The following is a 17,491-nucleotide window of genomic DNA, read 5'->3' on the forward strand; positions in this document are numbered from 1 at the left end:
TTCCCATGAATGCAACTGTGACTGTAATTGGTGTAACTTGCATCTAGTGGGTTTAGGTCTACAGGTCTAAGCTTCAAACAACCAGACATTTCAAGAGATGCTGAAATGCACAAAGCTTGTTCTCTCTGCTGCCCTCTGCAGGGCTCCTCAGGTGACCACTCTATATGAAACGAGAGCAATGAAACTGGAGGAGAACAAAAAAAAAAAAAGGAAAACTCATATTTAGTGTTTAAAATGCCATACAAAAATGAATGTAAACTGACAGTCGTTCTTTAAAATAAAAAAAACAAACTAAACATAAAAATACAAAAACATAACAAAAATATAAAATAATTACACAGAAAATACACATAACTGCAAACCTACTGCAGTGATCACTGATTGTTTTAACGCTGACAGACATGTACATTGGCTATTATCCTGTGCAGCTTGCTGATATTAATGAGTAATTGTGATCTTTAAACTTCCAACTGAGATAGTAAGTGCGTCTATTACAATTTGGCACTTGGCAAGTTCAAGTGCTGAAAGATGTTCAGCACAAATAATCAGGCAAATAAGTAAGAAACAATTTTAAAGTGCATGAAACTGATACATCCACAAAACCAGGGAGGCTAACAATATCAAGGTTCTTTACAATGCACTACTATTTGTACCTTCACGGTGAACACATGTAAAGTGTACCTTTTCTTCATAATGATATCTAACAACATCGTCCTCAGAGATCTACAAGAACTCTGATTTTCTTTAGCCCTCTGAGAACACTTCATCTCTCCGTTTGGCAGTTGTAGCTCTTTTTGGCACGTATGGGGTTTCCAGAGTAACATTAATGAGTCTATGTTTATAATGTTTCAGGTGTCCAATTCTATGAGAGCTAGAGGTCTGGAACATGTAGACTGAGGAAGGCACTAGGGGAAACTGGGCTGACTGCTGCTCAGAGGCTCTAGCACTGGGGGACTGGTACAGGGGGACTGGGTGTGAGACTGGAGCTCACCACCGGCCACTGACGCTGGCCATGTCAACGTGGAACTGACGGGCCAGGCGGCCACTCGCCCCACCCTCCAGAAATGAGGAGCGGATGTTGGGTGGATCAAAGAGTTTCCGTCGGCTCTTGTTCAGTTCTGAAGAGCAAGGAGAAAGAGTTAATATTAGATGAATTTTAAAAAAATAACAACATATAGGCCTATTTCAGAAATATATAGCAATCATACTGAGTAAAAAGTCCCATTCTAACTGGTTGTGATATAAAATTTGTTTCAGTAAAACAGTAAAAGTACAATAAAACACCTGATTTTGCCCAAACCATTTCACCTCCTGAATTTGACAGAGTAATTTCTGCCTCTCAAACTCTCCCCAGTTTATCTAACAGTGGCTGAATAAAATTTGCTAGCAAATATATGGGATAGGAAGGGAGAAAAAAATGTATCATTCTGACCGCTCTGTTCAGGAATCCCATGTTAATAACACATGATTCATTTTTTCCAAAACATTCAGCAGCTCAGACATGCTGATGTTAGGCTACACCCACTCCTTCCCTGAGAGAGTATCCGCAATATGGGAAAAAGTTACTCTACAAAAGCTCACAGCAAGTTTAATTACTTGAACAATATGCTTAAAAAACAAATGATATTTTTCAGCATCTTTGAATTATTCATATTGCGACTGTTCTATTTCTGTGTCCAATACAAATAAAAAGTGTGATTAAAACTGCCTGCTTCCAACTTCTCTTTTCACTGGGCCAGTACAGGGGAAACACATCTATATTCAGAACACTTTGTCTAAACTGGTGCCGTTTTCATTCTTCCTTTTGCAATGGGAGGGGAAGATTGAGGAAGAGAGTTTTCTTTTCGTAATAGTCCATCTGTGCTGATGTATGTTTGGCAAGGAACACAGAGAAAATAACGATTACTTAGAGCTTTGTCCAGTTTCGCCCTCATGAAAAATGAAGTGCTCACCTCCCTCACACAACCTCCATCCATCTCTTCCTCTTTTTTCCTTCACCGTTCCTTCATTTGTTCTTTTCCTTCTTTTTTGTCCTCCTCAAATTTCTCTATCTTGCTGCTTTCTAACTCCCTATATTAATTACCATGAAAAAACAAGCTGTTTATGATCTTCTGAAAAGTCTGAGATGATTTCATTTCCTAGGGCTCTTGGTAAGAACAGGTTGACAATGATCCATAAGGTTCTTGTGTATATCCTCTAAAATATCCTCAGATGAACTTAGCCCTTCTGGATCCTGACACAAAACACATGTTTTGTCAAAACATATTGTTATGGTTTGTTTCGCTGCTTTCTTCTCAGCCTTGAACTAGTATTGCTACTGTGGCTTGAACACTTTATACCATGTTCCTGTTCAGAAGAATGTCTTTTTGGACAGTTTGATTACTGTGTGAGCTGGTTATCTGTCATGAAGTCAGAAATATCTTTTTTCAACACTTGATCCATACTATTCAAGATCTCTTTCTCTCTCTCTCTCTCTCTCTCACACACACACACACACACACACACCCCCACCTGAGATGGCAAGCAGCATTTTCCGGCGTGCTCCAAACGTGGTGATGCCAAGCTCTTTCAGGTCTGGATCAGTCAGTGTGAGAAAGGTCTGCAGATCAATCTGACAGAGCACAAACATCTGTCAATGACTTCCCCTATGTGAGTCACACTTCTGCCTGAAGAGCTAATCACACCCATCAATCTTTATCTTCCTCTGAACAAAAACTGCAGAATTACCTATTATTAAGTCTGGTGGCTCTTTATACTAAATCACAAATTGTCTAGACTGATCAATAATCACTCATCATCACTGCTTAAACCTAATACCAAAGGAGACCATTCTGTCCTCTTCACAAATCTCACCTTGAATGTTAATTAAATACATTGGCGAATGTTAACGCTTCTGTTTGCAGCTCAGACAAAGCCTTGCTTAGGTGCTAATCCTCATAAAAAATTGACTATTCCTCCTTGTTGTCAATGCTTCCCAACACCCCCCCCCCCCCCCCCCCCCCGCTTTGGACACCAGTAGAACTGTAATTTGGATGCATAAGGATAGATGATTACATTTATGCCAACAGAATCTTTGCCTTAAGTTATCTTCCAATTCTTTGATTTCCTTGATGCCATAATGCTTAAAGGACCCTTTGAGAGGCTTTACTCTACTCTCTTGACTAAAGATTAGTCCTGTGTGGAGTCTCTGGCTGGCAGAGTGTGGCCTACCTCCTGCTGCTGGAAGATGTCCGTGTATTTGCCCAGGCCTAGTTTACTGAATAGCTCAGGCAGATCTGAGCCCTTAAAGGAAGAGTTCAGAGAGCAGCCATTAGTGCCCACCATAGAGGAGATGCAGTCCATGTAGTTACTACTGCTCAAATAGTGCTCTGCTGCTGAGACACATGAGAGAGATAGAGAGAGAGAGAGAGAGAGATGCCGGAGTTGATAACTCATTGCTTTTCATTGATGTTTCATGTACTACATGACTCGCTTCTCCATGAAAGTATTTGGACCTACAACACTGACAATGTCAACATACAGAGGCCTCAGATGTATCAGATGAAGATTGGGAAGATTGTATTGATTGATGGTTTCCACTCACCAGACTTGTTTGGCTTCCTTTTGGGGCTGCCTACTGCTGTTGGGAATTCTGTGTGTCCTGAGAGACCACTTATATTCCCATTGCTATTCCCATTGCCATTCCCATTTCGATCCCTCCAGTTATCTGAGTCACTTCCATTGCCTATACCCTCCCGACTGTCAGACCGTGACAGAGAGAGTGGAGAGCCCTTACAGAGAACACATAACCATGGCAACCAAAAATCAGAACAGACTGTGCTGTTTCGTCTCAGAAAAAATACGTTATAGCTTTAACTGTGAGTGTGGTACCTGATGTATGAAAAAAGTATAAGCAAACACAAACAATGACAAAATCTCATCTTTCCAAGTCATCAGGAAGCAGCCGACTATACATTGAAACAGCAGAAATGGCTGGAGTATTTAGAACTGATCTGATCAGAAAACACACGTTTTTGACCAGGTCTCTCGCTCAGAGAGTTTACATGTTTTAAGCTACCGTACCTCGTATGTGGTACTGATGGTGGGTTTGTAGGAGACATGGTTTGCTCTGCGCAGCTCCTTAATGGTCTCTGCAGGCATGGACTTGGAGAAACCCAACCCACTCCATGTGTTAGTGGGTGTCCTCACCTCTGTCACTACTGGCTTCTTTAGCATGGCTGTACAACACACACACATGCATGCACAAACACATGCGTGCACACATACATGTGTGCAGAGATACACATACACACAAAGACAAAAAAAGGACAACAATGTATGACAGTGTGTACACTACCCCTCAGACCTCCTAACAAAAGTCTTTGGATTTTGGCATGAGTGAAAATATTCTCTTACCTTTGGTTGCCAGGAGCTTCTTTTGCTCATAGTCAAATGCCTGTAGGAAAAAGTGCCATTTTATTTAAGTCCTGTAGACCCATACACAGGATGTTAAATTCTTAAAAAAAAAAAGAAAAGTCATCAGACATAGCTCCACTGAATCACATTCTTTATACACACATGTAACATGACTAGACCTTGTGGGATGAACAGGCAGAAACAAAAGTAATGAATGACCGGTAATTCAGCACATGCAGTTAGAGCATAATGTATGCAACATATGGTCCTGCAGAGAATATGAGACCTCAGGTCATATGTATGAAATTTCTCAGGGTAAGAGTCCTGATGTAATATTATGATTATGGCTCTATAATCTTAAAGAATACTGCTGTAAGGACTAAGCAGAGCTGACCCTACTTTGAGCGGCTTGATTCAAATAGGCCCAGGTAAAGGAAAGGGATAATATAGATTATAGAAATATATATATATATATATATATATATATATATTGCAATTGGGAAGATGAGATGTGGCCACCCTGATAAACCGTACTAATATCCAACAGAGGGAGGAGGAGTTGTAGTCAGTGGACCGTGTGTGTCTAGATTACAGATCTAATTACAGACCTACAAACTATCAACTGAGTCTGTCATGGGTATTGGTAGTGGAGTGAGTTAGTGAGTCAGTGAGTTCCAAAGTGTATCTGCATGTTTGTGCGATGTGTGTATGAGCGTGATGTATGTGTGCGTGTGTGTGTGTATGTACCTGCATGTTGGCATAGGAGCTCTGCGGTTGCAGCCTGGCTCTCTCACAGTTCTGCTGGGCTGCCCTCTCTGCTGCTCGCTCACTGCCTGGTGCCCGCTTATCTGCCATGTGAGCCTCTGACACACTCGCCTCAGCATCTGATAGCAGGCAGTCAGAACTGTGGAAGAAAAAAATACACACACATATTAAAGAACACACTAACAAACTAAGAAACATACACACACATTGAGACACACACACACACACACACACGCTTGATTTAGAGTGCTTTTAGATGACAATTTTGCTCTTCAATGAGATGCAGTAAAGTAATTACATTTTGAGATGACCTTTCTCTCTGCCATTTAAAATTTAAGATTTAAGATAACGAGGCTATGACTAACAGAGAGAGAGAGAGAGAGAGAGAAAGAAAGAAAGAAAGAAAGAAAGAGAGCCAGATAGAGAGACACTGGACTCCTGGACTCTGTAAGCATGTTTTGTTTCTCAAGCCACAGAGAAAAAGTAGCAGCATTTTACTGAAACAAAACACGGGGGCTGGGGGGAGGGGGGGGGGCAAGAGGGAGACTAACAGACTATATTTTGGTGGTGACAATGCAAAGTGCATGAACAATACTCTGAATGCGAATAACTTGCTTTATTGCCTTTATACCGTTACTATTGCCTTTATAATAACTATGCTCACAAAACGTTTTGAGAGAACATAGAAAGTGCTCTTTAATTCAGACTTGTGAAAAAAAAATCATGATATTACATCTCTGAGTTTTTTTCCCCCTTGTTTTTTTCTGTTTGGTTGTGGTAAGATTCTGGGTAACATACTGCAGGTAGGAGTTCTTGGAGCCCTGCAGGAGCTCCACAGCTTGCCGTTTCCCTGACGACGCTTTACAGGAGGCCAGCATCTGCTTCAGTTCACTTCCATTGGCTGAGTGTGAGGGACTTCTGGGCATGCCCACTTCTACAAATGTGTCTGAGCCTGATACGAGAAAAACTTCATTAGAGATTTATTCTCTTTCTTTCTTCTTCTCCCACACACTCCCTCCCTCCCTCCCTCCCTCACTTCCTCCTTCCGTGTCCCATTCTCTTTCACTAAAACAGTGTTTAAATATAGCAATCCCTGCCTCCCCTATACACTATAAAAACAGGGAAGACATTATTGTTGAGGTTTGTGCAGGGCTTTAGGCAGCCTGTATATATGTTGGACTGATAAAGTCAATGATTTGACCAGTATTCTTCAGTACTCTTACACAGCCCAGCTGTTTCTCTTTGCTGCTGGAACAAAGGGACAGAGAAAGGGTATGTGTGAGTGTGAAAACATGTGGATGTGTGCATTGTACCTTGGTCTGAGCCAGACTTGCTGGACAGAGGCTCTGATTGGCTGTGACTGTTGGTCTCCTGGACTGCATCACAATGGGAAGGGCTAAGTACAGACTCAGCGAGTGATGAGGAGGAGATACGACTATACATTGAACCAGGGTGCTGCAAGGCCCACGCGCACACACACACACACACACACACACACACAAATTAAACAAATACAGGAATATGTTTATGAATGTGGGTATGTGAGCACTGTAGCTGTTCTCTTACATGTCCGTTGAGATGGCAGGGTGTGTTAGTGCAGTCTGTGCCTGAGGTGGGCTGTTTGTGGATGGGGGTGAGTCCCGGGGGAGGTGAGGGGGTGCTCTGGGTGTAACTTGGAACTCCAGACAACAACATACTGCTCAGAGAGGCCTGAGACACAGGGTGCAGCATCAGAGATGAAAAACCTAAGAGGGAGAGAGAGAGAGAGAGAGAGAGAGAGAGAAAGAGAGAGGATAAAAGGAAGATAAGAAGGTAAAAACAGTTTTTTACAAAGTTTTCACCTTGTTCCATGCTTCACACCAATTCAACAGAGGTTGCAGCCGGAGTGTGAGTGTTCAGTTTGTTGATGATGTGTCTTTGGGTGCATATAAATGTGGTAACCCAAGTGTGAAAGAGAGAGGAGTCACATGGTATAATGAGTGCAGTGGCCTATAGTGAGTAATCGTGTGTGAGAGTTGTAAACTCACGGAATTGGTGTAGACACTGTATTGAATGCACTGGTCCATAGTAACAAAGTGAGCGTGTGTGTTTGTGTGCATGTACATGTTCTCACCAGCTGGAGTAGATGGTGTACTGAGTGTAGTGGTCCACAATGAAGGAGAGTGTGAGTGTCCTCCTGAACTGGACGTCTGTAAAGAGCTGACCGGTCCATTTGGCCCATTCAAAACTGAGCTAGGATTAGATGAACCGTTTAAAGATGGACCTCCTGTCGAATTCAAAAGACCTGAATGGAAAAATAAAGTCCATGAACACCCAGTGTGTCTCCTGACATGTTTAACTTGCTCTTCTTAAAAGATTTAGTCAAAACCATTTCATCAGTGTACCACTCCACAAAATCCAGACAAATGTGATATGTAACTGAGGAGAGACTGACTGATTGTACCACTGTATACAGATCTACAAAGGACTGTTTTTTTTATGCCAGGCATATCAAACTCAGTCTGAACGTGGCTGGTGGCTAGGAGATTCTAAATTTGGATCTTAAAGCAAGGCTGGGGTGTCTGGCAAAGGGAGCTGCAATCTAAAGAGGGACAGCAGTAATTACAGAGCAGTGAGTTTCAGTGGCTTAAGTCTCAGTGCACTGTATGGGGCTTTACCGACCTCTGCAGTAAGACTGCTAATGATACTGTTTAAAACTGGGTTTGGATGAGCTGCATTTCAGAGAGAGCTGCTGACACACTGAATGGCTATTCTCCCACCAAACTGGTCTTTCCTCAGCAATAATTCAAGTAAGGTGGCCAATGGGACAATGAAATAAAATGATGTGAGAACATCAACAGAATTTTTAGAACAAGCCACAATACATGCACAAAAACAAGACTACCTTATGTCTTTCTCCTCTTAAAATACTACAGTCAACAAATAAGAGAATTACATGAGATGGCTCAGGCTTGTAGAGAGCTGGTGTAAAGACTCAATTACCCAGAGTGCTGAGCCCCAGACCAGCTGAGGCCAGGATGTCCAGGCCGACAGGACAGATGAGGGGGGACGTGGGAGGGGCTTGACCGTTAGTGGAAGGAGAGACACCGCTGTTCTCTAAACCGAGTAGAAATTTCCGGGCCTCATACATACTTCCAGCATTCCGTTCAACACTCTTCACTATCACAGACTGATAGAGAGATGGAGAGGTAGATAGATACATACATAGAGAGAGAGAAAGAAAAAGAGAGGGAGAGAGAGAGAGAGAGAGAGAGAGAGAGAAAGAGATGATGAAGAGATGGAAGGGACACATGAGGTAAAAAAAAAAGTAAAGGAAGGGCATAGATAAGATGGATGTTTAGTCATTACAGGTCATTTAGTCATTCAATCTGACTACATAGGAGCAGAAACTCTGAAGGGGCAAAATCTCCTCTGCTTTGACCAGAGGCAGAGATCAAAATATTAACTGCATGGCACTACCACGAACACAGCATTGAATCAACCACTCCCATTTTCTTTGCTTCTCTATCACTCTATACCTTTGTCTTTTTTTCCACCTCTTCATAATGCCCTCTCTACTGTATGCCCTCTTTCACTTGTCATCACTCTGTCTCTCCCCTCCATCCTCACCTCTCAGTTTCACAACACTCTTTTGTCAAGTTTAGATCATCACTCACAGCTAGCTTTGAATAGGTGTTGATTCTACAGTCTGTAAGCATGTAAAAAGCAGAGGATGAAGTTTGTATTTAAGCTGGCAATGCTGCGGTGGACTAGAGCCCAGAATGACGTCTCTGACTACTGGATTTTGGGCTCCAGGTTCACCTGTATGATTGCGGGACTGACTGGCTCTGGTTTAAGGCAGTAGGAAATGAATTCTGGAGCCTTTGTCAGAACTGAGGAGAGCTGGTCTGCTAGACTGCTGGGTCTGCTGTTTTGTCTGTCTTTGCGGTCTCAGGTTCTGTTAGTCTATGTGGGTGTGTGCAAGCGTTTCAGTCTTCAGTCCTACTGAAGTGTTTAGGTTTCTCGGGTATTTATATTAGTCTGTAAGAGTGTGCTGGCATCCTGGACTCTGCTGGGTTGTTTGGATTTGGCTAGCGTTTGTGTGTATGAGTGTGTATGCAAGTGTATGGGTGAGTGTGTGTGTGTGTGTGTGTTTTCTGCCTTGCTGGATTGTTTAGGTTTTGTTAGCGTGCGTGTGTCTTGAACCTCACTGGGTGGTTTGGGTTTGGGTGTTTGTATTTTGTGTATGTGTATGTGTGTATGTCTGTGTTTGAATTTGTGTGTGTGTGTCTTTGTGTATATGTGTGTGTGTGTGTGTGTGTGTGCGTCCTGTACCTTGCTAGGTTGTTTAGGTTTGGGTTTGACGCTGATGAACACATCTAACTGCTCCATCAGAGTTGTAATACACTGAGGCTCAACTTCCACATCCTCTTTAATGTCAAACATCAACACCAGCGGCAGACAACCCTAAAAAAGAAACACACAGCATGCACGCACACACAAACACAAATTAAAACCTAACAATCACATCCAGCCAAAGAAGCAGTCTAAAAGCCCTGTCTAACCATCAGTGGCACTGGAAACAAAGCATGGTTTAACCCTGTGGAGGATTCCAGCGATACCTGATTGGGCTGCAATTTCAGGTTTCGAGGATTTGGAAGGCTAGAAGCATACAGTAGACTCCTCCACTGACAGGATAATGAGCTTGTTTTTGCTTCTAGCAGAACTGGGTCAAACTAAACTAATCTGTCTTAGTCAAACTAACGTTATATGCTCCCAAAACTATCATTTAACATTTCCTCATTGGCAGTTAACTGGGGAGCCATAATTGCTCATAAATCAGATTAAAAACGGTTTGTCTGTGACTTGGATGGTGAGAGCGGTAGCCTTAAAGTGTTACGTGTTTTTTATAGCACTGGCTGTCTCTTTTCCCTGCATGGTTTCCATTGTGACCAAATAAAAAAAAAAAAAAAAGACAACATGCCATTGTGAACCAGCCCAAGTATGGAGGACAAAACAAGAAGAATCCGATGCCATTTATTCCAGCTGTCTGCCAGGGTTTACTTTAACACCAATCATCCTTCAGTGAACTACATAGCTGTCATTGTCTCTCAAATATCACTCTTAATGACCTGGGTCAACTGGACACTGCACATTTATACTGTCTAATACAATTATACAATACAGTTAATACAACGAACCTGCTTACTGCCCTTTATGCACTTATTACAGGTTCCATATTAAAGGGCATATAATAGGTCATAATGAGGTAATTCAAAATGGAGGTGATTTAAACATCTTAGTGACATCCACTTCTGGGCCCAAACATGCATCATGAATCAGGTAGTAACTCTGACAGACAGAAATCAGTCTTAATTTAAGACACTTAATTTTTATGACTTTTAATTTTCACTCACTGGAAGGCAGCCTTAAAACAAAAATCTCAAACGTGAACATAAAATGTCAGTTAAGCACAATTCATGAGACAGTGAGTCAGCGTTCCATACCATGAGTTGCTGCCGGGCCAGACACACGGCCTCTATAGAGCCCTGGATGTAGACAGTGGACTTGCGGTGTGGGGACGGTGCGCTGGGGTCAGGGAAGTGGATCTGGGCTCCTGTTCTCTGGCTGATCTGTTTGATGTTGGACCCGTTTCGTCCCATCATGAAGAGATGGTGCTGGGGAGCGATGTCCAGCTGAGTGCTGACAGTCACTGTACTGGCCATGGAGCCCAAGAAATGATCCAACAGCACCGCAGTGCCTCTCTATAGCGACCAAACAGTCACACAAACACAAAAACACACACAAACAAAAGATCTGAACAGTGTAAATGATTCACTTCAACCCTAACACTTAAGGCTGATTTTTACTTCTGCAAAGGCTCTACGCGGAGCCTATACCATAGCCTGCACCAGTGGCCTACGCCGTTGTGAGCATTTATACCTCTGCATAGTGTGTCTGCGTCGCTCTGTAATCACATCACCAAATTGCCAGTTTGTGGTGAGATTTCTATGCCACTGTGTTGATTTACTCCGTGCATTACAAACAATTGCGAGAATAACGTTAAATAAAAAGTCGGAATTCAGTCCTTGCACAGCAATATCTGTAAAACAAGTTTTGCGATCAAAAGAAGGACTAGTTCGCAAGCACTCAGTTCGCAATTTTGCCGAAAAAGTTCAACGGCGACTGAAACTGAGCGGATCATTTTGGAGTTGGAGCTAATACATATTGAACAACAGTTACTTTTACTGAAATTACTGTAACACAGAAAAGAGAGGAGACATCGGAGGAGATGGTGTGTACGTCCATTGAACCGACTGAGCAGAAGGAGGGTGATGCTACCAAGCGGACCAATCACAGTTGTTGTGGTCTGCTTCAACGCACGTTGCAGCGACGTGTAGTTACATTTCTAGGGAGGTGTGCGTCAGACTACGGCGTAGGGTACGCGGCTACGCAGAAGTATAAATTGGGCTTTACACGCATACATGCATACACACACAAACACACACATAATTAATCATGCAGAGTGACTTTCTCACACTAGAGAAAATTCCAAACTCTGAGGACAGATGAATCTGTCTGACATTAACTGCTCATTCTTGGAGACTTCAGAGCTAAGTTGAATACCTCTACTCTCACAGACCAACCACAGAATGGCCTAGTTTCTTCCACTCTCCCTTTCACCCTTTTACCATCTATTTCTCTCCAACACTTCATCAGCCCTATAGAATAAACCTCACCAACTGAAAGACTGTCATTGAGATTAACGCCGCTATGGAGGAAGAGAGACTGGACAGTAAAATTTGGTTCTTCTGTGTATATATATATGTGGGTGCCTAAGCAATGAGAGAGTCTTCTAGCCTTGCCAAAACCTCTCCTTTCATTCTCTCTATTCATATTTCGTTCTCGAACCCAAACCACTCAAACATCTCCCATCATTCTCACAGTGTATCCTCTAAACCAATCCTCAAGTTACCATCACTCATTCCAAAATAATATACCAAATGGCCCAACAAACACTACAAGACTGTTGTGTGCCTGTTGAATATTGTAATTTGAAGCCTATGCTGCAGTTTTGAAAGAGTTTGAAATGATATCTAGAATGAAGGTTTAAATATGTGCAGTGTTACGGACACAGTCATGAGATTTATTGTTCTAGGTGCTTTCGAACGTGGTCCATCGTTACCTTGACGGCAGCTGCATTGTTCTGGGAACCCCGAACCAGCCCTGTGGTGCCATACAGACGGGATGGAGGTTTGAATGAGACAGAGATATTATAGGTCTGGGAGATGTGTTGTATGGTAGGGGAGTTGGGATCTGCCTGGACAAGAGCAGGCAGCTCAAACATTAACACCAGTGGAAGCAACTCCTAAAGAGAGAGAGGGAGAGGGAGAGAGAGAGAGAGAGTGACAGAATAATAAGAGTAGAAGGAACAGAAAGAGTGTGAGAAATGAAGGAGAGCAAGAGGGGGAAAAAACAACGATAATGCACATTACTAAACACAAATTACAGGGAATGCAGAGGACAAAAAGGAAACACCTGAACTATCCATGAGTCACAGGAGCAGTGGACTGAAAGAAAGACAGAGAAAGAGCGACATTCAGGCATCTAAGAAGAGAAATAAACGTGTGGCAGTTTGAATGTGAACGAAGTTGGGCAAAATTAGACTCAGCTGTGGCAACACTTAAACAGTGAGGTGAATGTGATCATAAAATGCAGGTGCAACTTCAAAGACCAATCATATTTAATTAGACTTTCATTCCAGAAGAAAACGGTTCAATTTGTGATGCATACAAAACCATAAACATGAGTCTTGCCTGGAGTTCAGTTCAATATTCATACAGAGTCTGAGACAATCAGTCATATCAGCACAGAATCACTAAAACACAGAAATCTGTCACTCCAATCACACACACCAACTTGAAGACAGTCAGACACATATACATGCAGACATACTCACAGATACACAGACACAGAGAGAGAGAGTGAGAGAGAGAGAGAGAGAGAGAGAGAGAGAGAGAGAGAGAGAGAGAGAGAGAGAGAGAGAGAGCGCATCTGAGAATGCTAAACTGCATAAATGAGCCAATTCCCACAAAAATGTACTATTCTGATCAGTCCCACATGTTTACCCAGGCGAAGCTGGGATCACGTTTCAGGGCTTAGAGAGTACACACATTTTCAAGCAGTGAGGAACGCACTGACACAACACACATTACTCTCTGTGCAACTGGAGAACAGTCTTTGCAAAAGTGTAGCAATGGACATTCCTTCATTAAAATGACATTTAAAAAAGCACACTTACAGAAATTACAGGTATAGGCCATGTAGAAATGAAGAAATGTGAGACCCATTATACGTAACAAAATGTCTTGGCTGTGGTCTTGGGGGAAATTGTATTTTTTATGATCAAGGAGATGTTTGTTGAAGTTTGATGATAAAAGGCAATAGGCAGTTTGTAATTACTCAAAGCCTCTGTGTCTTGCAATCATCTTAGGGGAATTACAAACATTCACTTGGATTAAAATGAATTTGGGTTTTTAGATAATGGTCAGGGGTATAACACAGCAAAAAACTAGTGATTCAGTACATACCTTGCTTTGGGTGGGTACATTTATGGTACAGCATGAGAATATAAACATAACAAATGACAAAGATAAGTTACTTTTCAAACAACGACTACCGAAAATATTCGAAAATATCTTTGAAGGCAAGTCATCCATTGGGATTTTAAAACAACATTAAGGCATGCATACTGCCTGAGCTTATTAGAAATGTCAGAATTTATACCTGTTCATAAGGCACTTGGGGATTAAAATGATAACACAAGCTGCACTTTATTTTACATGACTGCACTTATGAAAATTATATCACAACAAATGCGTAGTTTCATACATGACTTTAACCTCCACCTAGAGGAGAGCCATTAAGTTTGAAATCACCGATACTTACTTTAAAATTTTTAAACTGTAGATAAAAAAGTGGACATACTGAGTAAGCCAGCATATGAAAGACAGCACATACTTCAATGGGTATATAATTTCATATAATCATACACAGATACAGTTTTTGTTTGGTTTGGGAAGGAGAGCTGTAGCTGAAACAGCACATGAACATAAGCCCACACACTCACAGATGGATGTGACCACACACTACTGTGGGCATTTGTGGTCCATTCTCTATGAGTCTCCAGACATTCAGGCTAAACACAGCACAGTGAGAGAGCAGACACAGAACTCTTAAGAATGCCAATGACATGCTTGGACCATGGTTTTGCACTGAAGGAGATTTTACAAAAAGTGAGCTGTCAGTGAAAAAAATGAGAGAATTTTAAACTGAATTTCAGGGCCCTATCTTACACCCTGTGCAAGTGTCACTGCTAGTTTCAGCCCGGCGCAGTTGTCATTTTTCCGCCCAACGCCCAGTTGCGCTTAGACCAACAAAGACCTGGTCTAAAGTATGCCGCAATTGTTTCATTGTTATTTTGAGGGAGCAGTATAAATATAGTAATGCGCGCCTACATGGGTGGGTTCGCAACGCAAGTAAACCCTGTTTACTTGCACATACAAACATGCATAAAAAAATTACTGTGAAATATAGTAGTGAAATGTGATTGTGGACATCAAGACATCTAAAGATGCCAACTTAGATCAAAAGGTACAGGCTATTTGTTGGTACCTCGAGTTATGATGGCTACAGCAAGGGGCAGAGCCTTCTCTTACAGAGCCCCACAGTTATGGAATAGCCTCCCAATTAATGTTCGAGACTCAGACACAGTCTCTATGTTTAAGTCAAGGCTGAAAACTTATCTGTTTAGCCAAGCCTTTTGCTAATAGCTCCTTATTAGGCAAAGGAGCAGATCTGGAGGGTTCTCGGGCATAGAATGTTTGGTGAACTGGGATGTTTGGATGCTGTCGCCCCCCCACTCTAACATGTTCACTCAGGTTTGTTGACTGTGGAGTGGGTGGCCGCCTTGTGTCCCAGAGTGCCATCATGTCCGTATTACCTTCTAGCTCTCCCTTTTAACTATGCTGTACTAGCTAGTCTTGCTGGAGTCTCTGCCTGCACTCGGCACACGATGTATATTTACCTTAACCATTATGTCGAAATGAACATATAACAATGTGTGTCTCTCTCTCTCTCTCTCTCTCTCTCTCTCTCTCTTTCTTTCTCTCTCTCTCTCTCTCTCTCTCTCTCTTTCTTTCTCTCTCTCTCTCTCTCTCTGTCGAGCCACACATGCTACTCCTGAGACACCAGTGATCCTGACTCCTCCTGCCCTGTGGACCAATCCATCCTGGTGTTATCATCTTTCATCCCCCTGTCAGCCTCCTGTCTGCATCGCCATCCCCTTTGTTCATGCCCCAATTTACTTTCAATTGTAACTGCCCACGTGGTCGGCACCTATTGCACACCTGTCTGGCCAAGGAGGGGTCTCCTCTCTCTGTGGTCCTCCTCAAGATTTCTCCCATTTTCCCATTCCCCTTTTGGGTTTTTGGGGAGTTTTTTCTTGCCCGCCATGAGGATTAAGTCAGGGGGTGCCGTCATATTTTGATTTGACTGTTGTGGCCTGTAAAGCCCTTTGAGACTGTAAACAGTGATATTGGGCTCTAAATAAACTTGAACTTGAACTTATAGATACATGTGATCACAGAGCTAATTATCTGATCAGTTTATGGCAATACACAACAGCAAAACCAGATTCGTTTGGGGGACATTCACCTGGCACATGAGAATGTCTGTCTCCTCCGCCTTGATTGTCTCGTTACTTGCTCTTGTCAATTCCGCCGTTATATTAGCAATTCGCCAAAGTGCAAGCAGAGGTGGCTTTTAAAGGGAATGAGAGATGACACTCTTATTGGTTTATTGCACGTTACGCCCAATCCACACCTATGAGTCAATTAAGTGCTCAAGTACAACCCCTTTAGACCATGCGCCATTAAAATAGCAAAAGTGGCGTAACCACGCCCTAAAAGCACTTGCGCCATATGCATTAGACCAGGCAGGCACTTTAGATTGTTAAAATAGAGCCCTAAATATTTTAGATATAATACACACATAGCACATCCTGTATACTTACAGTTTCCCAATGGCCCACACAAACAGTATTCAGAACCCCCTCCGAATTGTTAATACCATTGTAAAAACAGATAAAAAGAACTTTTTACAATGGTATTGTAAAGACCAGGGTTAAATGGAAATGTTTGGGGCTTTTTCTTGACATCTCTCACCACAAGAATAACAGAAAGATGTGCTCACAACTGAGTGTTAATGTTTGTCTAACATCCTCGGTACTGAGAGGAACCGAGAAAGTGAACATACACAAACACACACATACACACACACACACACACTTAGTCAAGTACTCAGGATGAGGCCAGAGCAGGAGACGGCAGGAGGAGGGTAAGTAGGAGCTGTGGGAGAGTTAAACACAGTGGGGAATAGTTAAGTTGGCAGTTGGTTGTTTGACTGAAATTGAAAAAGTCAGTTTACCCTTATTTTGGCTCTGGCTGCTTCCACACCTGCTGGCTGACCTGCTATGGACACCTGAAAGAGAGAGAGACAGAAACAGAGAAAGTGTGTGTGTGTGTGAGAGAGAGAGAGTGACAGAGAGAGAGACAGAGAGAAGGAGAGAGGGAGAGGAGAGGGGGAGAGAGAGAGAGACAGAGAGAGAGAAGCTCATGAACACTGTAGCACAGCACACCCCACAGCCACAGTGTAGATGGACTGGGCATTTAGATGGACTGCTTAAGCCTTCAGTCTTACTAAGAACCTTCTACTGAAATGCTTACAAATCACCTATCTGTTTCTGTCTTTTTTCCCCTCTTTCCTTTGAACCCTTTGAACAGATAAAAACATTCCAGTTATGCCGAATGGCCCAAACATGAGTCTGCAGGGCTAGTTGTCTGTCAAAAACACGTGTGTAAATATGAGTGTTTGTGTGGATTTTTGTTGCCAATACATTCACTAAAGTTGTAAGAAAGAGTAGAGCACCTTCATTTAACTCTCCACAAGACAATCACCAGTCCCTATCACCATTTTATTACAGCTGCTTAAATGACAGTTGGCTACTGACATTCCTTCTTGTCATCACTCTCTGTCAGAGCTTTCAACAACTCATCTATCGCTGAGATCTGTCAAGCAGCCAATCAGAAACTGCCTGACACCATATTCACTTCAACCAGCCAATAATAACCCATTTTCTCTAATGCAGCCAATGTAAATAGCCAACAGGAAGAACTTGTTACTACTCGGAGGCAACCTTGAGTGTTAATCTATTTTCAAGGGCCCAGAACAGTGAACCACTAAGATGGTGTTAACATCACATGCAGAGTGATACTGATATGTTATAAAATAC

General features: G+C 42.3%; 1 protein-coding gene across 2 annotated transcripts in view; it reads right to left on the bottom strand.

Moving 5' to 3' along the window:
* Positions 1-987: 987 nt before the first annotated feature.
* bicc1a (BicC family RNA binding protein 1a) overlaps positions 988-17,491 on the bottom strand; it is a 39,190-nt gene continuing 22,686 nt past the window's right edge. The window contains exons 6-21 of one of the 2 annotated variants that reach the window (XM_030786904.1): positions 16,627-16,680; positions 12,326-12,508; positions 10,647-10,904; positions 9,475-9,606; positions 8,143-8,329; positions 7,274-7,444; positions 6,727-6,905; positions 6,474-6,615; positions 5,959-6,112; positions 5,143-5,299; positions 4,396-4,435; positions 4,063-4,217; positions 3,584-3,770; positions 3,211-3,371; positions 2,512-2,611; positions 988-1,118 (exon numbers count right to left, since the gene is read on the bottom strand). In XM_030786904.1, coding sequence (XP_030642764.1) covers positions 988-1,118; positions 2,512-2,611; positions 3,211-3,371; positions 3,584-3,770; positions 4,063-4,217; positions 4,396-4,435; positions 5,143-5,299; positions 5,959-6,112; positions 6,474-6,615; positions 6,727-6,905; positions 7,274-7,444; positions 8,143-8,329; positions 9,475-9,606; positions 10,647-10,904; positions 12,326-12,508; positions 16,627-16,680 — 2,391 coding nt within the window. Of the gene's footprint in view, positions 1,119-2,511; positions 2,612-3,210; positions 3,372-3,583; positions 3,771-4,062; positions 4,218-4,395; positions 4,436-5,142; positions 5,300-5,958; positions 6,113-6,452; positions 6,616-6,675; positions 6,906-7,273; positions 7,445-8,142; positions 8,330-9,474; positions 9,607-10,646; positions 10,905-12,325; positions 12,509-16,626; positions 16,681-17,491 lie in introns of both variants that reach the window. The other variant, XM_030786903.1, reaches the window with a different exon arrangement.

Source organism: Chanos chanos, chromosome 10 (genome assembly GCF_902362185.1).
Source record: "Chanos chanos chromosome 10, fChaCha1.1, whole genome shotgun sequence".
In the NCBI taxonomy this organism is placed as follows: Eukaryota; Metazoa; Chordata; class Actinopteri; order Gonorynchiformes; family Chanidae; genus Chanos; species Chanos chanos.